Below are 22,876 nucleotides of genomic sequence, written 5' to 3'. Positions count from 1 at the left end.
ATGAGATTAATACATGCAACTGTGATACAGGGATCTCATCTTGAGCCCTGAGTATGCATTTATCAAATCTGTTACAAACTCAACCTTATCTAAAGCAGCAGCCTAGAAATCCCATGCTGTGCATGCATGCAGTGATCATGACCTTCTAGGATGTTACAAATAATCGGACAGAAAACAACGCACAAAAAGCAGCTCCATGCATTGAAATAAATTCAGTTAGCTTATTTCAATGTTGATCCAGAATTAATCTTAGGTGCTCACATATTCATGACAAGCACATACAAGTACACATCTTCAAACAAATGTGCTTGCACCAAACAAACATGTGCTTGCACCAATAAAGATTTCTTTTCTTGTAGAACAGGAAGAAACTACGGAAATGAAAAATGTTATTGCAATATGGGCACTGAAAACACAGACAATATTTAAAAACCCAAATGAACTGCTCCTTTACAACCAGGGTTCACCCTTGCACACAGCTGTACAGTAAGACTGGGACACCTAAAACACCCAAGCAGTTTGTGTGCTGGCAGGTTGACCCTGTGTATCTGACTCTGAGCACCCTTAGGAGAAACATTGCCCTGGTTCCTCATACGGTACAGTAAGGAAAAGATTGTAATTGGTACATCTGGCCAATCTCACACAACCACAACTTTCCTAAATCAACCTTCCCTCTCCTTTTGCTGCTAGAAGGCAGAAAGAGAAGGCAGTTTTTCAGCATCAAGTGTGAGATAGATATGCGAAAATACAAACTCATGGAGAGACACATTCTGACAAGACAGCATGAGTGCTAATAGAAGATCCCTGTATAAACTGAGGCAGGTTTATATTTCAACATGCAAAGTCCATTTGGGAAGCAGAGAAAAAACAGAATGTTTTGCTTCTGAGCTTTCCATAGTTTGTTGGGGGTTTTTAAAAGAGAACACAGGCTTTCTGTGAGTTTCTGTAATTAAAGAATAATTACAGCTATACTAACATTATAATTATGATTTCTTTATATTTCATCTTTCATATTACTTAATGATTTGAGAGCAAGGTTTAAAGGCATAATAAGCAACTCCCTTTCATGTTAAAACTTGATTATTTTAGTCCTAGTAGATAAAGAAAAATCTCCCACCTGCAATTAATCAGTTTGCCCACTACTTCTAGGAAACTTGCCTATATCTCACTGACACTTTATTTCAGGTCTTGCACCTAAAAATCCCCAAGGGTTCCAGAACGAATGGTCATTTCACTCATTATCTTGTAAATGTGTAAGACTGGGATTTCCTATGATTCTAACAGGCTAAATGAAAGTTCTTTTTAGAAATATTGTGGATTTGCAACAGATACACTATACCAAACCACTTTATTAATAAACACCTTAAAGCATAATTCACTTACACTTTTTGGATACTGCTTGAAAAGTTGCAAATATTCTGCACGTAGAAATAACAGCATAACAGAAACTACATGAAATAATCACAATCTTAGGAAAAGCATCCTCTATGATGCTAGATGACTGGATGTCAATATTGAACTTCTAGAATATATTTTATCAACCTACTGATTGATCTTCAAATTATGTCTCACAAATTATAGTCAGGTTTTCTGCCTTACTATTGAAAACTAATATATAGTACATAAAGTAAAAGTTTGGTCATAAATGCTTTCTCTTGTCTACCTGCTCAGACTCACCAGTGTTCAGTGGGTCCACCTTTCAATGATGAGTTTCACAACCAAAAAGAAGCTGAAAACTACTTCAAAACACTTAGTATTAGGCATCCTACTATTCGGGAATAATTTGTAATGTCCTCTCCTTCAAGTTTTGTTGGATTGTAAAGTCACTTTGGGTAACAGGGATATTGATATGATCCTGTAATACCACGAACAACTGTCACAGCTAACTAAACATCATTCATTACCTAGAATACACTTGTGATAGAAACAATTTGATCATTTCCCAAATTACATGCTGTACATCTGGAAACAGAAGGCTTTCAGAAAATAATATATTTAATGTAAGAAGAAAAGGCAAGGAAAATGATAAAGCTTCATGTTTAAATAAAAAGGGAAGAAGAAAGAGAGCACAATTAAAAATGCAGAAAATTAAAACAGCAAAGTGCACTCTGATCCAGTGGACAGTGTTTCCCTTTCTCTGCTACTTCCCCATAAACACTCTAACAGTTTGGTTTTTTTAACTAGAAGTTTTTAGTTTTCTGGCAATGTTCAAGATTCTTGGGCACATCATGAAGCTGCCGCAACACCCATCTGTTTGAGAAGACATCAAAACCAGGAAGGGCTTAGGACTTTTTCTATGTTAGAAGTGCAAAGGTCTGTAACATAACTTTATTTTTATAATTACATTGGTCATGCAGTTTTTGAATTGGATGGGTATCATCATAAAGAATAATAGCAAGAGAGCCATCAGGTCGGGGACACATTAGAAGTAATATGCAAGCCAGGACTTTTCGGAAATATGGACCATAAAACTGACTACAAAAGTACTTTTGCCTTGTTTAAGAAAGGACAATTAAGTATCAGTGATAATGTGATGAAATAATATTTCACTGTGAAAGCTCAGAACCCTTCTGCAGGTATTCTTAAGGTCTTCATTATGGACTGACTATTTCCAACAATGCTATGGCCAGGTAGGATCCATTTTCTTCTAATAGGTTGTTTATTTATCATTCCTATAAAAATCTCTATCTTCTAAGTTATAATCACTTGTATCTCAGAAGAGATACTCTTTGCATTCATACTTCTATTAATTAATACATATAATTTGTATTTTATTAGATTTTGTTTGTGGTGCCAAGAATTGCATTGAAATACTTTGTAATGGTTCATTGTGAAAGTCTGGTCTCTCTAGAGTGGGTTCTTTGAACTTTCCTGATTTTTCAGTAATGTTTTCAGACTGAATATTAAGGCATCAAGTTTCTGTTTCACAAGAACTTTGTGACATGTGACACATGACAAAATACAGTTATGAAGATACAGTTCTTAGTACTTCTTGGGTAACAAAGACAGGCAGGAGAGACAGAAAAGAAAAAAAATCTGTCATAAAAATATTATTGTCATGAAGTCCTTATATCCGTATGCCCTTTTGACTATATATAGTCCTCCCACTGTACTTTTTTTTTCCCCACTCATTGATACAAAGGCGTAACAGCCTTAAAACATGACAAATTTATACCTATGTAATATCTGGAAAAATTACATTATCTGAAAACACACATTTTTAAAGTCTGTGCTAATTCTAGTTGTTGAATCTATTTGTTCAAAGAAAAGTATCCAAAGTAAGCTACGATACAACTTGTAGCTACCCACCCTGCTGGGCCAAACAGAATGTTGAAGAAAACAATAATCCTAAAAAATTGATCATTTAGAAAATAACACCAAAACATCACACTTGAGAATACCACACTACAGATTTTTTCATGTTTTTATATAGTAATGAAAAAACAGGCATACTCTAAAGCATATTATATGACACCATATTCTTTTTTCATGGCAGCTGAAGTGTATCATCATGGTTGTTCACACAACGCCTATGACACTGAATTAAAAAATTTACATAGAAAGATGTAAATGACAAAGTAAAATTAAGTTCTTCCTTTCCCTCCCTCACTCATCAAAAATAAAAATTTTAGATTAGTTGTACTCTCTGGTAGACAGATATTATATTGCTGCTTACCAATAAATTGGAAAAGCAAAGAGATTTCTCAAATTTTCTCTTTTATGATAGTAAACATTGGCACAGCACTAACTTCTAACAGTTCCAGAATGAATTGTAAAATAGCATGGTATCTTACAAAACTCAAAATATTAATTCTTAATCTCTTCCCCTCTCCCACCATCCCAAAGTAATTTTACTTTGAAAAATTTAATGGTTTAGCAGAATTTGAAAGCAGAAGGTTTAAAAAAGTGATAAAGGGGGTGCAGAAATTAGCAGAGGTGGCACTACCTGAAAGCTCATCAGAAAGGGGAGTGAGAACAATATCAGGCAAGAAGGGTTTGGAAGTATGGATCAGAACAGGAGCACTTTTAGCACTGCGTATATAGGCCGATGGCAGAGCACATTCACCAATGGATCGGCTTCTCATGGCTTTAAAAAGGAAAAGAAAGAAGTGGGGAAGGAAAAAAGAAGAGTGACTATAATGAAAGGCTTGTGTCACAGAAAAAGCAGCAACAGAGAAAACAAAGATAAAAAGGAAGAAAATTCAAAAATTAAAACATTTCAGCACGGCAGATATTGGCAGAGCTGTAAGAAAGAAAAAAATCAGTGGACACATAAGACATTCTGAATTTTCAACTTTTATGTAAAGCAGCAACAATGCCTTTATTATGACGAATACAGAAATTTTGCATTTGAAATCAATGAGCTAATGAATACATTTTCCCACTGCATCAGGGGTTGAAAAATCAAAGTTACTCCACAAGCACTCTGAATTTAATTTTTTAACAGAAAAAGTAACTTGTACTACATTTGTATTTTTCTAGTTTCCTCTGATTTTATCCTGAAAAGTGTCTCTGTATTATACATATACCCATACTCTTGAATTCATGTTCTCCAAAAGAGACACAAAATCATAGGGAGAAAACTATCAGTTCTGTGTAGAGAAATTTCCAACAAAGCATGTTATAGTTCCACATTAAAAATAAAATTACTGAAGTGAAATGGTTTGACAATTAAAAGTATTAAATTCTTTTAGCCATGGGGCCTGGTTTTTAATTGATACTGGCTAAATCTTGCCAAACTGATGTTTATTCACCTTTTCATCTCACGTCCTACCAACAGTCATACAGAATAGAAAATGGACATAAAAACTGTGGTATTATAATCAAGGTTATAATTGAAAATTTTCTAATAGATTTAAATGAATCTTTGACATTTGTTTTTCCTTGTCAGAGTAAGACACAGCAAGAACTGATACTGCATTGAACTTCAAAGTACACTGGAAGTTCTTAAAAAAGTAATATCCATTGCTTCAAGTAGCTTCCTTTCATACGTTCCTTTCAATGTTGTCCATTTGCTAACTTGTTTTATAATTATTGCTGATAAAATTATTTAAGGGAAATTCTGAGTATGTAGTATAAATATTGTTAGCGCAATACATAGTCAGTCTGAACTTTTCTCTCTATATCCATATTTTCAGAACAACACGGAATATAGACTTAGGATCTTAGTGCTCCTGATCCGCATGGGAATCAAATGTTCGTGAATGGAGTGCAGTGAAAGTGGAGCACATCATATTTCTAAACCAGGTTAAAGAATTGCTGCTAATAACAACATGCAGGTAACCTGGGTAGGTCCCACTGAGCAGAAAATACATTTGACAAATGCAGCATGAATTAAGTGGAGTCTTAAATTCAGTTTGAAAAAACAATTCAGAAAGACAGACCATTTAAGACTGAAGCAATGCTCTAGTAAACTTTGTACGACAGAAACTATTTTTTTTTAAAGGGCAATTATGTGTAAGGCTTTAATATCAATTGTTCAAGAGATACTGTAACAAAATTCAGGATACAGTTATAGTTAGATGCATTACATTCATCACTGTGAATATTACTATGAATGTAGGCAAGAAAAGAAAATAAAAACCACACAATAAATATGAAGGATCTTTTCCAGGCTAAGTTATTCTAAATAAATCAAGCTTTTGATATTGGATACTGTGTTGATTACAAATCTTAACATGAAGTGTTCCTTTTATTTTGACTGGACTTTCTCCACCACATTCAATTATTAATATTCATTAATGAATATTAATAATATTCAGTTAAATAGTTAGGTGGAGGCAGACAATATGAGAACATGTAGATACTTGATAGTTTATAACCTTCCGCTATTGTCTATATAAAAGCAGAACAACAGGTAAGTAAATTCTGATACAATAATTTTATAGGACTACAACCTGTTGCCTAAGCCAAAACTCCTGTATCTAACCTTACAGATTTTTCAACCCATATGCATACTATGCTTAAAGGTCCTTTCCAAAAATTATTTTACATAAGTTCAGGCTAAAAATGTACGCACTGCATATCAAAAAAGCTGTGATTCTTATTTGAGTAACACGCACACACATATATTTGGTGCAGCAATAAATGTGTGCTGGCATGATGATGGCTCAAAAAATAGAGGTGCAAAGATGTACACAAAAATGTGTACAACATAAAACAGATGAAAAAGAAACTCCAACTTTTTCTTACCACAAAATATTCAACATGCACATCCCCTCTACTCAGATATTAAGAGTATATATTACCCACAATCAAAGGGAATGTGATACAAATCACATATCATGCAACATATTTAAAGTCTGACTCAATTCCAGACTTAGCTTTCAGACCTAATAATAAACTGAAGGAGAAGATCTGACCAGAAAAATGTTCTAGATTTTACTTTTTGTGGTTTTTTTTTTAATTATTTGACCCTGAATTAATGGCACAGATTAAGAAGCAGCTGAACAACTCTCTTTGCACACCAGAGACACAGTAACAAACAATTATTTTCAGGCAGTTAAGATATAGGCAACATTTTGTAATATGTTCCTCATTAACATAAAAAAAACGGAAGACTTTGGGATTCTGGTTCCGGCAACTCTTTTTGAACTTATTGTCTTTTAAAATCATCCTAGCAATGCTGGGATGCTTGTCCACAGTTGGTATTCTGCAAGATGAATAGAGTTGAAATTTTAACTGGTTGCAGTAATGCAAATGTGGCTTATTAACATCAAATATGTAGCGTAATTGGAGGAAAGGAACAAAACCATGGAAGCTAAAGTGCAGTGAAACTAAAATCAGATTACTTTGCTTCTAACCAGGTCAATATATAGCTTGATTAGGACAAATTCCAGTCATTTCAAGGCTAACATCATATAAACAGCCATCTTTCAAATTGCAGCAAATCAAAAGCATTAATAAATTGACCAAACAACATAACCTTCTGACAGAATATCTGAAATATTAACAATTTGTAAAGGAGAAATTTTAACATGAGTTTTATCTTGTTAAGACAATCAAGATTTAAAACAAAACCACCATTACAGTTAATCACAGACTACAGAGAAGCAGAAATTACATTTAAAGTATCTGTGATCTATGAGGAAAACTAGGTGCTGTCAGCTTAAGATGCAGAAAAAGCTGTGTAGCACTTGAGTGTGCAAAAAAGACAGGAAATTTTGGAGTAGGGAGTTCATTTTTCTCTTGTTTCTGTATGCTTTACAGGACAATTAATTCTGATACATGAACAAGAGCCTTAGGAGAGAAAAAAATTTAAAATGGAGAATTTTGAGGAATAGTCAAATAGAAAGTATGTCTAAATAGCCTCTATGACTTAAAAATTAACTTCAATTTTTTTGGAAAAAGAAAGAAAATGTTAATTTCTGAAAAGCTACAACAATTATATATTCAACTGCTAATACGCATTCCAAATTTTTAAAACTGCATCAGAATGTACCTATGTCCAAGAAGTATCAGTGAAGCAACAACATACAATGACCAAAGCCAATACTGCTACAGGGATAGTACAATAAGAGATATTCCTTAAAAAGTTCTTCTTTTAAATACAAAATAAGAAGCAGTTTAACTTTCCTTCAAGTAAGCAATAGCACGGAGATCATCAAGATGAGACAAAAGAGTAAAGAAATTTGCAGTCCAGTTCCTGTTAACATAGTCTAAGAAAATAATATGAACACAAACAAGTTTTCTTTTGAAAAGCTCACCTAAAACTTTGTTCAGTATAACTCATTTATAATACAGCAAAGAGTATCTGCAAGTAATAAAATCCAGAAATAGGTGACTTCAGAAATGGAGAACTGCACACATCTGTGTCAATCTTTCATTATTGCAATATTCAGGGTATAGTACAGACAGCATATTTTATAAAACTATGCAGACTTACACATATTTTTCCCCACTTCCCTTTGCACACTTTGAAAATACTCAACACATCTTGCGCAGTGTATGAAGACACACACTTAAGAAAACTTCTCTTACCTACCTATCAGCACCATAGCTCAAACCACTCCAGCTTTTTTCTCCTTTATATATATATAACAGTACTATTTTCCAATCCAGCTTAAGCATGTGATCAAATTAATTAAGAATTAATATAGAAACTGCATTACTTTCATTTGCAGTAACTGTAATTCCAGTAAACACAAGCTATTCAGCTACCCGCAAAGCACACAAGGCTGCATAATTTACGCTTTAAATAATGTGTAAATCATCACAGATAGTATAGCTTTGTGGAAAGAAGCTATCCACATTGCTACAGAAGTCAGTTATTAATTCCTCACCCTTTCTCAAATATCACTTTTATCAGCTCTTACAGATACTTACCAACTGTTTTCTGTCGTACTATGCTCCTTGCCTTTTCTGTTCCTGGAGAGCCAGTGGTTGTAGCACTGCGTTGTCTCATTGGTGCTTGTCCAGGCTGATCACGGCTCCAGCCTCTAGAAAAGGACTTATCAACAGAAGACTTTGGGAATTCATGCCCAACTCCTGCAAAAATAAAATTGCAAATCTATTCACATCTATTCTGCTATCACCAGATGACTGTAGATATGTTCTCTCAAAAAAATTTAAAGCTGGATGGAATAAATGAAGTTACCCAAGCAAGCATGAATTCAAAAGCTCAGCATTAACTCTGAGGGATACTCAAACTTTTTCAGAAAGGTGGATGCTATTAAGCTACTGTAATTTTCTTTTCTGAAAAAATGGGCTTACACTGGTTGTAGTGCAATACTACATGTAACTTTTCCTCTGTTGCTCCTACCAAATAAGATAAGACACAAAGTCATACATTTCAAATCATTAATATTCAGGGGGCAGGTTTTGCAACATTGAGGAACATGAAATAAGGATAACATAATTTTACACAAAATGCAAAAACAAAAAAAATTGGATGATGGGCTCAGAGAACAAGGTTCTTTGGAAATTGACTGAAAATCCTACAGTAAGATTAAGATGGAACAAATACAGATCTGACATTTATATTGAAGTAAACAAAGCTCATATGAGGAGATATAAACAACAGCTAGATGTAAAAAAAGAGTGAAGCAAAGAATATTTGCAATGTATTCCCTTATGCAGATTGAGCTCCTTAATAATCCAAACTGACACAATTACAATCGTTAAAGGGGCACCTTTTTGGGAAAAGTAAGCTCTAGTCCAGCATGAGTTGGACTGTGAGTGAGTTCTTCCCCATCAAACAGGGGCAAAGAAATTTGGTATAATTTGTATGATATCAATTAATTCTAAAGCTGGACTTGATTCTGCAATTCACATTTAGCAATGCAGGCTTTCTCTGAAACTGTCACTGAAGATTAACAAACTTTCCTCATGTTGCTCAGATGATTCAAAATGCTTTTAAAAGCATATATTCAAATAACTGCACATATTCTTATCCTATACCAGACTGCTCTTTTTTTTGCTTTTTGGTTTGAGGGGTTTTTGAGGTTTTTCTGGTGGGTATTTGTTGGTTTTTGTTTGTTTTTGGAGGGGGGATGGTGGTGTTTCTTTTTGTTCATTTTGTTTAACCTGTGTTGTTTTAGTAAGAAAAAGAAGAAAGCTGTACAGCATAGGAAGACAAAAAATGCATGATCTGGAATGACCTCTCAAGGACAACTACAGAGAGATGTGTTTCCGTCCAGTTATCATATAGCAAATACCAAAACAAAACTGTGAATAATTACTCTGCTTAAGATAAGGCATAAAAGGATGTGAAATATTTTTAGAAGAAAAAAAGCCTATAGCAACATCCTCTTTAAGAGAGGGAATCCACATAGGTTGCTTCTCACTGACAAACCTTAAGATAGTACTAGGAAACACCTTCCCTCAGGTTTGACCGAAGAGACAAAAAGTAGCCTAAAATTAACAGGTTTTTACATCTTTGTTACTCACCCTCAATATAATCCTGCCTCTCATTATTAGATCACAATGCACATTTTAAAGAATATTATCATTATCCATGTTTTACAAAAGTGGAAACAAAGTGATTTCTAATGGTCACACGCAGAAGTTCTGTCTCAAACCGAGAAAAGAATCCAGGTTTTGGAACTTTCTATCCACACCTCTGTCCAGGAGGACAAACTTCCTGTGCCTTACCAATTCCAGAACTGAGTCATTATAACTAGCCATCTCCTCTCCCCATATTATGTCTTACAGAGTATTTTATGCATTTTTCAGGAATCAGTTAAAAAACATATTCAATTCATATGGGTTATTAAACTAAACTTTCCCCTAAGTAGTCCACAAAGACATCGAAGTGAGGGGTTAGTGATCAATTAGGGACCAATTAGTAATGTTCACCTTACATTTAATCTTTTAACATTTCAAGATCAATATTCCAGTTGTGCTTGGAACACCACAGTTTTCACCAGCCAAAGAGTCTTTGTTATTTTCAAGAAGCTATGATTGGGTCTCAACTATTTAATTGCTTTGATAAAAGCAGAAAAGCATAACCCAGTACAATGTAACATTTTAGTTTGAATTCAACACACATTCCATATGTGCCTATTTGCAGAAATAACACGAACATGTTGTGGTAGCTCTAAAAAGCGGATTTACCTTGAAGAAACAGGGTTATTTCAGGTGATAGCAATGCCTAATTAGGCATACCAAAAAAGGTAAGACCAAAATTATCCTGTGCCCAACACCAGCTCAAATTCAAATGATGTCTTTACAGTGTTGTCTTACCTTTGCCTTTGTGTTTTTTCTGCTTCTGCTCACTTAATTTATCCAGTGGCAGGTCACTGAGGTCCAGGCTGTACAGGTTTCTAGCTAATACTTTAGTAAGTGTCTCCATTGTCAGTGACCACTCAGTGGCCAGCTCTTCCCAGTATGTCAGTGATGACATTACAGACAGCAAGTCATCCCAAAGTTCTCGAGAAATGTACACATTTAGATTTGCTTTGATCCAAGCTACTATAAGAGTCTAAAAGAACAAAGAAAAGTTGGATTGCGAACATAAGTTGACAACATTCAAACGCTACTATTGCAAAGGAAACCTCAAACTGCCACAGAAATTTCTGTTTAGTCCTGACATTCTTTTCCTCACCAGCATACACAGATTTTTAATGAATTATCAAGTGCCAACACAGGGCTCTGACTTAGATACAGGAACTACTGGTTTGACCCATTATCTTGTGTATTCTTTTCTGTTCTGCTAAAGTAACTGGAGACTCTACAGATCCTAGTCACCAAGAACCCAACACAACAGCACTTTGCAACTATAAACTTTGCAAGAATTTGCTACAGTTTTCTGTAAGGAATTACAGAATTCTCTAAGAAATAAAAAAATCCATCAGTTAGACATGGGCAACACAGATTTCATGCTGACTTGAGCTAATTTGCTATGGCAGCAGTCTAGAACTGCATACGCTGCCAGTTATCTTCGCCAGTTATTCCAACACAACTGAAGTATAGCAATTCTTGAATTTTACAGTACCTCAAATACCGTTGTCACAGTGTCATTAAAATACAGGCCAGAAAATAACAAATGTAACCATCTCTTTGACCTACACCATTCACATTATCTAAGTACATATCAGTGATATAAGATGACAAACTAGCCAACAGTGGTTGCGGTATCAAATCTATTCATGAAAATTAGGCTGAATTAATTAAAGTGAAGTAAATTTATGTTTACTTGCCTGGAAAAGTGGTCCTGCAAGCCTTCCAGCTAAAGTGGAGTTTTTCCTTCCTTGATACTGCAAGAAAGTTTGGGGTGGTATTTTCAGCACAGATTCAGTTACCCTGAGCAGCACAAGTAGCATCTGCTCCCTGCAAAACAGTATCAAACTTAAGAGTTGTTGTACCTCTGTATATACCAAGGTATTTTTAAAGGTAATAACCAAACCTTATTTCCTCAAACACATTCCAAAAAGGTTGCAATGATTACAAAGAGCCTAACTTCATTCTTGCAAAAGAAATAATTCCAATCTTTTTTGCACTTAAGAGTGAGGAATCCCTGTTTCCCTGTAATATCTTCTTCAAAGTCATTCAACTGCTATCACCTTCATGGCCTGAAATTAGAGGTGAAGTTTTAACTGTATCTGAGATTTTTTTCTATGAATTACAGGTTTTGGTAATTTTATATTATCATTAACATACTTCATCAATTTTGTGCAGCACAATCCTTGGCGCTGTGGTCTAGAGTCACTTCTTTACACTGATGTGAAACTCAGAAAGAAAATATCAGTCTAGTAGAATCTGTTTACTATTATCACTCTCAAATTTCTCAGAGGTCAGCTAAATTGGCTCTTCAGAAGAGGAGACAAGCTTCACACGACACATAGTGCCAGCTTTACTTACCCAGAGTTCAGGAAACACTACTGACAGATTGAATGCAAGTCAAGTTAAAATTTAATAAATCAGACATTTGAAATCCCCTTGCCACTTCTTCGTTGTAACAGAGAATGGTGGCAATATAGTACTTGATTACAGACTACTATTTAAAGGAGTGGGAAATAACAGAAATTCCTTTAAAGCAGGGTCTCTTGTACCTGCTAGGCACCGTAAGCACTGGAAAGGCATGACACAGTTACATGGTACACAGACTCCTGCATGCAATTACAGGTCAAGAACAACACACATCTGACTGTCATAGTTATCCATGCTTGTCTAAGGCTTTTTTGTTTATTTTTAAATAAGGCTGTGAAGCTTCATATGTTTCAATATTTTTAATGCTTCTATACACAAGCAAAATGCCCTGGAAAAAAACATCAGTAGCTCCTTAATAACAGTCTGCATATCCCATCTCAGTCTTTTTTGCACTGAGGTCTAAGTTGCCACAAATTAACTAGGAGCTTACCAGGGGCTTTAAGAAGGCAGATAATCTTCCCTGTGCTAAGTTGTCTATGGTGTTAATGTATTTACTGATTTAGAGGAACTAGCTCATATAATCAATACCACTCTTCTGTGTTTACCACCAAGTAAATTTTCACATTTGTCTTTTGAACTAATCTAAGACTAAAGCATTAACATTTTACCATGTCTTCTTGTCCATAGTCACTTGGACTACCATGTGGCGGTAGATATTGAGAATGCGTTTGCACATATCAGTGTGTTCATCCAGCAGAGCTTTAAATTCATTTGCAGGTTCAAGAAAAAATATATTTGAAGAATTTATTATAAAAACCTGTAAGCAGAAAAGATTACATGTCATGATCCTGAAGCACTTTGATGTTTTCAGCAATTCAGTTAGAACCAGGAAGCAAAAAGCTATAACAGAAAGTCTTTATCAGAAAAGTCTGCATATGCACACGGAAGTGTATGTTTAAACATGTCAGTTTGAAGTACTGATTAAGCAACAATGAGAACTTTTTCCCATTTTTTCTACAAAACCTATTTGTATATTTTTGCATAGACAGATGGTTCAACAAACTACACAATATGATTGGCTTACTATGATAGACAAAAATGTCCCAGTGAAAAGTTCACTGCACAAAAGTTCCACCTGTAAGCCAGGAACTGACTAGTGCAATATATGGTAAACTGCCTGAAATTGTCCTGGTACACAGTGTGTGCCTCAGCATGACACAGCCTGTGTTATGTACTGGGAAACTAAAGTGTTGATCCCACTGGGATCAGTAAGGCTTACCAAAGGTAAGCGTTCCCTAAAGCGACTGACTTCAGTGGGCAGTGAATTAGGACCTTCAGAATGAAAATTATGAAAAAAATAGTAGGCAAGGACATTGTAGGAGCTACAGAAGGAGCTACTGAGGTGTTACTATATTTTTTTGTAAGTTTAGAAAGCACTTGAATCTTAGGCCTAGATTTTCAATTATTTTTTTACATGTACAGGAAGTCATTGGTACTAAAGTCATCACTTCCCTCTACTGAAAGCTTTGGATTTTTAATAATTAAAAACTATCCGTATGCAGTTTTACATTCACTAGCCTCAACTAATGAACCTAACCTATTCTAAATAGAAATAAGTCTAAGCAAGGATTAAACGGGAAAAAAACCTCAAGACAAAAGTCTTGGATTATTGATTCACAAAGAAAATCAAACGTGCTTCCAGGTCAGGAAATTTCTCAAACTGAGACATGGTACTGGGTTAGAATGATGTCTTGACTATGCTTCAGGTTTAAAAAAAAAAAAAAAAAAAAGATACTTGGTAGTCAAATGAACCTTTGTCTAAAAATCTCCAACATGAATAATCTCCTACACATTGACAGATGCATAAGCCCTAGTAATATATTGCAAACAGAAACAGATACTTCACATTTCTTTTCTCAGTAACACTTCATATTCTAAAAAGTCGTTGAAAACAAAGATTATGAAGCTTAAATTATTGTAACATATTTGAGTTTAAAAGTGATTTCAAAGTTTATTTATCTATAGGAGTGTACAGCACAAAAGAAAACCCTATTAATATACTTATTCAAGCTGTAGTACAAATGACTTTTACTTAGCATGGTCACACATAGTAAAGTGGCAAATGCACACTATTTTATTTTGTTCAGAATCAATTTTCTGCTGGATATAAGAATATTATGGAGGCTGGTGTCACACACCCACCTATATGAACGTATGTGCACATAAACATAAACTGCAAGCACTTTATAACCATAAGAGCATTTCAAAGACCCTCAAATGACACCTTTCCAATTTGCCATAGCCTCACCTTCAGTGAAGCATTTTGGTAAGCAATTAAAATTAACACAATTTCTACTGTGCCCAGAAGCTGTTAAATAACATCTGTTAGGGTACCACTGCAACACTTGCTTTCCTTAATGGTATCACTGGAGAGTTAAGGCATCTCATCAAATTTTCAAACACACTGCAAATTCAGAAAAAGAGAAAAAAATATCTCTGCACACCTTAATAATCAGACTAGGAAAACTATAGGAATGGATGTTTTGGGTTTTGTGACTCATAGCATAAAAGAAAAAAGCCTCTAAACATTCTCATAAAACACTTAATTAGAATTATTTGAAGATGCTGCAGTAGCAGGGGGATTATTTTTTCTCTAATATAATGCAGAGGAGAATGCATGTTCTGATGCAAAATTAAAAGATTTTTTTTTTACTGTGTTACCCAACACAGGTCTATACATTGTCCTACTTCAGGTCATTAAAAATATAGTGAACCAGTGTCATTTGTCTAACATTTATCATCATACTTGTTGCATATAAAATAATTTTAAAATTTAGAGATGCTTTAGAGATGTATGGGACTCCCTGTAATAAGTAATGCCCTGCATTCCACTCTTTATGTGCTGATAACAAGAAATTTTAGGTAATTTTTAGATAGATAATTTAGATGAAATTAAATACCAAGTCTGTTTCATACCTGCAATACTGACTGCACTCCAGCTCGTACATTTTGTTCTTCAGTATCAATTTCAGATGTTTTATGCAAAGCATCCTCATAACAGCCATTTCTTGTCCAGTTGGAATTTCTAACATGACTGGAGTTCATCCCTTTTTCCTGCAAAATATTTTTCTTAAAATTCCAAGTATTTTTAGACAAGTATTTTGGCTTTATATTAAAGGAAAATGGATATAATAGGTACTAAATAATAAACAACAGCAGGCAAATGCACCTGAGACACAACAATATTTCATGAAGCTTTTAGCAATTATCTTAAAGTACCTGAATGGAGTAACTACTATTTTTGTCATCCTTTTATTTGTATATAATTTTTACACAGTTGAAAGTTGGCATACTGTATAATCCACATCTTGATAACAGTTCATAAAATGATATGAAATTTTAAATTGAATGAAGCACATTAAAAAGCTACAAATAATAGATAAAATTGGTAGCTCATCCATACAGTGTTTTACCATTGATTTTCCTCAATAAATGTTCTGACACCAGAGAAAACCACATATAAACTATCAAGGAAGCCACTTCACTGTCTACTGGTAGATTAATGAACAAATATTAACCAATAATATTTTACCTCTTCTCTTTCTTTTCCTTTCTCTGATGAATTATGGTCGGCATTTTCATCACAATCTCCAGTTGTGCACTGCATTATTTCTTCAGGCTCTTTCATAAATAAAGGTTTGTCTTCCTGTTGAATCCACTCTTGATACACCTTCACCACCTTCCTCATGGCAGCTGCTTCACATATCGGCAACAGAAATGCCTGCAAGTAGAAAAAGAAAGAAACAAAACTATGTTACAATATTTGAAATAAGTTGGGCTCTATAATGTACAAGTTCTAAAAGATAAAGGCGGAAAAATACAGCCACTGTAGGATCCTAGCATACAAACTATTGCCAAACCTAAATCTTTGCTCACTTTCTTCATACGTAAACCGAAAACATGAAAAAACATCACATTTAAACAAGAAAACTTACCAAGAAATACTTTGAAAGAGATAAGAATTTGTGTGGGCATATCTACTAAGCACCTAGCCTGCTGAAATTAAGACCCAAACACCCATCTAAATAGGTAAAACAAATGAGCCAAAGTTTCTCTTACAACATCTTCTATTCAGAGGATTTCAAGAACTGGAGTTAAACCAGCTCTAAATGATTAAGAAAATGTCAAGTGACACAAAATACTGGTAGTTGTCTATCTTATTTTTAGTTAATTAAGATTTTACAAAACAGTACCCTTAAAGCAAATTACTCACTGAAAAGATTTCAGTATTATTGTTTCTAAAAATCATGCCTTTTAGTTGATGTGATGGCTGTTCAGTGCCCTCTTCAGAAGGTTTTCTGTATTGGCTCTGCTGGTAACAACTAGTCATAGACCAGAAACTTTCAACATTAGTCAGATTCTAACTAACTATAAACTTACTAAAGACCATGATGCCCTAATTACATGTTTAGAAGAACAGATAAACTACACTAACACACAGTTTTACGGGGTCTGTGCTGTAACTGTTGGAAACTAGTTGACCATGTCTTTAAGGAGGGCCACTTAACACAGGTATATTCACTCTGGAAACAGATTTCATACCTTTATCACACTAAAAATAATTCAGCTGCATAATACAGGATTAAACAGAGAAGCTCAGTCATATACTTGCTCATCAATTCTAACAATCTTCTGCAAGCCCATATACATTTTTTGTACCCTCAAGTCTAAAATGCATAAAACTTGTTCTCTTTCCACCACTCAGTACCTCTGAAACCTCGTCTTGACAGGAATAACTTAGTCCTAATGTTTTAGAAATGTTACAAACATCTTGTGTATTAGAGATTAATTTAGACAAAAAACTCCTGGCTAAATAATTACGTAAATAAGGTTTCATAACTGCACATGAAATACAAATAATCTACATAAACACAGAGTGACTTGTGAAAGGAATGAAGAAAACTGCCTTTGCTTCTTTTTACTGTGGGGACAGTGAAAAGTAGACCACTGATAATTTACACTCCACATTCAATGTCTCAGACTCTGTGAACCCTTGAGTGTCAGTTGAATTTGGGTAACTCTTCTATGTCCTTCAGTAATGTGTCCAAACTCTTCAATACAAGGGATGTGGATAAACTTCTGACATTTATTTGCCTCATTCAAAAACATTTACTTCATCCAGATAAATGAGTTTTAAAATGTTAAGCTTTCTGCTGTTTAAAGTAATTGGTGTTTTGCAGTTAACTTTAAGTTTAGTATATCTTTCTTTACTATTATTCAGAAAACTCTCTTTGTCTTGTGATTTATGCCAGGGGGCATAAAGAAAGTTTATCTTGTTCCATTCTCCCACACTGAACTCCAAGTTACTATTAATAAAGACTCCATATTCTGGCATACGTTCTCAGTTTAAATAAGTTCTAAGTTTCCAGTAGAGAAATACTATTCTGAGTATGCTCGGCTAACATTTCTGGTTGCAGTGAAGTCGGAAAGAGAAGTTGCTACATTTTATAGCCATCTGGCCTACTCTACTGATGAACATTATCAAGGAAAAGACATTTGGATGCTCCTAAAACAGCTCTGGAACAGCTGCAGACTCCCACAGGAGGTTTATGTTAATATGGTTGGTTGTGAGTTCTAATACCTACAGGGTTGATGTACGAAAAGATTAAACATTCCCCATCTGTGGGGAACTGTGGAGACCAAGTTAAATGTTGCTAAACTGGTTATTAATGTTGTAAAATTAGGAAAACGAGGAACTAGGGGTATTCTGCACAGAATGCATTTCAGAATTTCAGCTTTCTGATTTTTGAAGGCAGGATGACAGAAAAAACCTGTAACTTGGAATAATGCTCTGCTTAACAAGTGCTCTTGAAAGAAAACTATGACATAATGAAAACATACAATATAATAATCAAATTTCTTGCATTCTGAAGAGTTTTTTACCTGTCGAAAAATTTCAGTTAGAAAATTAACATTGCTTCTTTTAGAAGAAAAGACTCTCCGGACAATTTCAATATCAGTTAAATGCTCTTCATCAATACTGCAGAGGCTGGAAGAACTTGGTTCTCTCTCTGTTAGAGTACTTGTATTAGAATGAGATTGTTCTGGTTCTGCATTTCTATCCTGCTTATCAGTACTGTCATTTTTGCTGTCCTCCCTTGAAGCCATGCTAGCAGCTGCTCTCTGAAAAAAAAGATTTAAATATTCCATAGTTCATTTTTAATACAGCAATAAATCAATATAATTTAAGTATAATTTGAACAGTGAAAAGAAGAAAAAAACAAACAAACAAAATAATTTACTGCATTTCAAGGCTTCTAATGTCCAGTTGATTAAAAACAAATTGCAGAACTTGAAAAAAGAAAGCAGCATTGCAGGTCTTTTTGAAGTGAATTAATAAATATACAATTTAGTTAGAAATTCCTTTTTTAAAAAAAACTATTCATTAGTTGTAACTACTGGAGGAGAGCATACTGCTGACATAACAATTAAATTAAAAATGTGAAAATAAATACATTTTTGTGTTTGGTTTTACCTGAATATTCTTTGGCACATTTTCACCTTCCATCCCAGGAATATGAGGTCCTGTATGAGGTTTTGGCTCAAGCCAGAAAGACACCAACCATCGAATGACAATAACACGAGCCTTAATGAAAGGTTCCTTTGTGCAATATATTGCCTCATTGGTTTCAGCATCTTTCTTAACTATTACGTAGTGTGGCTTTGGTCTCATTTGTGGTATATCTGTATGAAAATACAACATCTTAAAAATATATGCAGAGAGAAAGATCTGCATAAGAAAGAAATCCTAAAACCATAACCAACATACATGAACTTTCAGAGGTGTAGTTTTGTTGCATTCACTGTTGCATCACTTATTCCAAGATGCGCTGGAATGGATGCAACAGAGAAAACATCAAGAATTGCAAGACATCAAAACACTTGTAATTTTCTTCTGAAGCGAGACAACACTGTTGGTCCACAAGACAGAAGCTTATTTCTGCTATGCAGAACCTTTAATTTTTTATCTGCAAGTGATTTCTATAGCCTTACGTTTTTGCTTGCATTATTTTTCTATGCAAGTAAACACATTTCATTATTTTCAGGTTCTTTTAAACTATCTTATACTCAATATTTAAAAAAAAAAAACTTCAGCAAACTCACTTCTTCAAATTTTTGTTGAAAACTACAAAGTTCCAAGTAGCAAAATAACTGCCAACTAGACTATGACCACCCAATAAAACTATTTTCATATAAAATGAATATATTTTCAAATCTAATCATAGCTACAATGGGAGATATATAATCCAAAATGCAAATGCAATAAACACAGCCTCTTATGGCCCTGCAGAAGGTGAAAGATGAACAAACCAGAAATCCTGCTCCAAAGCCACATGAGCTTTGCAGCTTCACCTAGGGCCCCATTTGCACTGGCTAATTTTGCTGGACTTTGTTGCCAGACCACAGGCACGTACGTTTTCCTATGACTTAGCTGCAAGATGACTCTGCGGCAATAGCTTCTATGCTGACTTGTAGGGAATGTAATGAAGGATGCTCAGGGACACATCAGCTGGCAGGAACTGTGGCTGTTTGAGGACTAAAACTGACAATTCCATTTTCGCCATCCCATGTTCTACATGATGGCTCAGAACTGTTTAGGCTTTTCTGGTTCTCTGCTGTGCTAGAGTCATCAGTACTCCTGAATCTGCTTCAGAAAAAAATCATGACAGTACTTAAATCAATGTGGATGGAACCATCATATGTGGTAAAAGCACTACAAAGATGGGGGGGACACATGGATACCACTTTTACATTGTGCATTTTTCTGCGACTTAACACTGAAAAATGTAATTTCTGGATTTTACAACTCAAGACATGATGCAGAATAGTTCTGCATTACCAATCATCAACCTGAAGCAGCAATGGTACTTTCACGTGCAAGCATTTCTCTGAAAGTGGCATGCCAATCAACCATAGTCCTAGTCCTATAAGGGCAAATACGAGATATACTCCAAAACAAAAAGAAGTCAAGTATTTGTGTGAGGACTGATTATGATATGTGCTGTCAGGACACCCTGATACTAATGTTTCTGTATCATGATTTCTGTTTAGTGACAGCCAAAAAACCCCAAGAAACTCAAACCAAAACAAACCCAAAATAAACAAAAATCCAAACCAAAAAAACAACTAAAAAAAAGACAGAAGCATGGAAAAATGATGGTCCTATCCATATAAGGAGAGACAGATTGAAAAGAGATGGTTATGTCAGCACCGCCTCAACTCTACCGTAGCCTGCAGTACAAGCTCCATGGTTTTACAGGCCAACCAGAAAGCAGTTCAAGGATACTAATGGTGAGAGTCAAAGATTTTTAAAAGTCACAATGAACAATATAAAGTTATTCCCTTACTGCATCTTCCTAAAGCAAAGTCAAGAGTTGTTTTAAAGGATCCTGCATTACTTTGCCAGTTTATGGTGTTAGAATCCAAGAAGTACAAATCTGGACAGCAGTGAAGAAATAATCAACTATTGTATAAGCAATTATATGATGACAGCCTTTTTAAGGCATCTAAAGTAAAATCAGCGTATCTGCAGAATGCTGCAAAGATTTCCTTGTTATCACAAATATACAAGATCCAGCACCGCACTGAGGACATCCATGCTTGTCTATCCCAGTGTCATTTCAAAAGTCACATACATAAGTAGTGATAAACCCATCATGATGCTGCCAAACTGAGGAATGTTTCCTGTACAAACTTCAAAACTACATCCACACTCTTCAATGAAAGCATTATTTTTAGAGGAAAAAACCCATGATTCTTGTGTACCATCTACCTAAGTAAGTAACAAATGCACAGAATACTCTTTGACAAGTTTACAAATGGTTTATTTACTGCAAATAATAAAACCCCAGTATGTTGTTTTCATTCTGTGGAAGGCACCAGATTAGTAAGAAAATGAAAAACAAAGGTATCTTAAATGAGCATGTGTAACAGTACAGCCTCTGAAAAAGGAAGCAAATGCCTGGTATCACAGTATTTAAAGATGCAAAAATCAGTTCTCTCTGCTATCCACTGGCATTCAGTAGAGCAAAAAGGCTGCAATACTGGCAGTATTTTCAGAAGGACTAAACATGCAGTAAATAAGTTTTTGCAGCAGACTGTCTCCTTGTTTCATGACAATCTCTCAGAACATTCTCTTTCTATAATTTGTTTCAACTGCATTATGTGCTGCAGTTGCTTCTCAAATGTATCCTCCTTCCAGCTGCTTCTCAAATGTATCCTCCTTCCAGCTGCTTCTTGTATTTTCAAATTCTGTCCATCTTGGAAGAAGGTATCAAGGCTTCAGATGAGAAAACAGACATAAAACCAAAGTAAAACAGATTTGTTAGATGGACTCCAATAGCACAAGAGTAAATATTCCCCTCCCACAACTTTCCATTTTAATTTCTGTTGTGTTTTGGGCTTTCCCCACCCCCTGCCCTTCCCCCTGTGGGAACCTGATGTGAGCTGATGACAAAAAAGGCAGAAAGCTGAAGAGGGTGGAAGACATACACAAGGTAGAAAGTAAACAGGCTAGTGAAAATACAGTGGACACCTGTAAGCTTTGACCACGCTTAGTTTTTAAGACAATAAAGGGTTCATAAGGAATGACGAGTTAGACACAGGACAACACATTTTAGTGTTTCCCAGTAAATGAAGGAGCCTAAATGGCTTAGAAATAGCACAGAAAGGCACATTACTATGACAGAAGAAGCAATGCCCCTGGAATATTACTTCCGTATCTGTAGCTCTTAGTAAAGAACTTCTAACTCAGTCTCAACAGATATTTAGCAAAGACTTTACAATCAAAATAAACAATAAGGCAAAAAAAACCCATACCAAAACATAAAAAAGCAAAAAAAACCAAACCAAACTAAACAAAAAACAACCCCCTCAAAAAATCATCTCATGGGCTTTTATAATGCTGTATTCCTCTTCTAAGTCTGTAATACTAAAGCCAGAATTTTAGGAGCCATTCTTAGCCTTCTTCTAACTGGAATGCTTAGTGCTTACTGCCATAGGCAACACATTTATCAGGAAAGAAATCTCAGTCCAGTATACTGCCTCCAGTAAAGCCCTATATCAATGTTTGCTTACTAGAACTACTGTTCTGATTTGTACCTCATGACTTCTCCTAAATTAAACATTACACCAGTAGTATGAGAACTGCTCTTAGTAGCAGGCTCAGTGCCCAAGTTTGCCCAGCTTTCAGCCTCAAGGCTGTAAATTAAGAACAAGCAGAGGATTATTTTCAAATAGGGTGGGAAGATGCATGCCAGAGAATATCTTAGGGGAGAAAAAATTATTCAACTTACCAATGCTTCTGTTGTTTTCAACACTGTATTGCTTTAAAAAATCCTCCTTATAGTTGGTCACTGTGCACAGTTTAAGGCACTCCCAGTAATTCGGGGGATCTGTGCACATTTCTTCTTGTTTTCCATGGTCCTCTTCTTTACTAAGGCCTTGAAAATTTCTTGTTTACAGTTCACAGAAAAACAGAGGACTACAGTAACACTTCTATGGAAGA

General features: G+C 35.0%; 1 protein-coding gene across 15 annotated transcripts in view; it reads right to left on the bottom strand.

The window, feature by feature from the left end:
* RALGAPA1 (Ral GTPase activating protein catalytic subunit alpha 1) overlaps window positions 1-22,876 on the bottom strand; it is a 131,281-nt gene that overhangs the window by 88,311 nt on the left and 20,094 nt on the right. For 11 of the 15 annotated variants that reach the window (XM_033063047.1, XM_033063049.1, XM_033063045.1 and 8 more), the window contains exons 9-17: window positions 18,845-19,053; window positions 18,253-18,492; window positions 15,902-16,090; window positions 15,286-15,423; window positions 12,978-13,126; window positions 11,640-11,769; window positions 10,684-10,921; window positions 8,326-8,487; window positions 3,947-4,087 (exon numbers count right to left, since the gene is read on the bottom strand). In XM_033063047.1, the coding sequence (XP_032918938.1) occupies window positions 3,947-4,087; window positions 8,326-8,487; window positions 10,684-10,921; window positions 11,640-11,769; window positions 12,978-13,126; window positions 15,286-15,423; window positions 15,902-16,090; window positions 18,253-18,492; window positions 18,845-19,053 (1,596 nt within the window). The remainder of the gene's footprint in view (window positions 1-3,946; window positions 4,088-8,325; window positions 8,488-10,683; window positions 10,922-11,639; window positions 11,770-12,977; window positions 13,127-15,285; window positions 15,424-15,901; window positions 16,091-18,252; window positions 18,493-18,844; window positions 19,054-22,876) is intronic. The other 4 variants (XM_033063052.1, XM_033063059.2, XM_033063058.1 and 1 more) reach the window with 1 other exon arrangement.

Source organism: Catharus ustulatus, chromosome 6 (genome assembly GCF_009819885.2).
Source record: "Catharus ustulatus isolate bCatUst1 chromosome 6, bCatUst1.pri.v2, whole genome shotgun sequence".
Classification (NCBI taxonomy): domain Eukaryota; kingdom Metazoa; phylum Chordata; class Aves; order Passeriformes; family Turdidae; genus Catharus; species Catharus ustulatus.
This window is presented reverse-complemented; position numbering and strand designations above follow the sequence as displayed.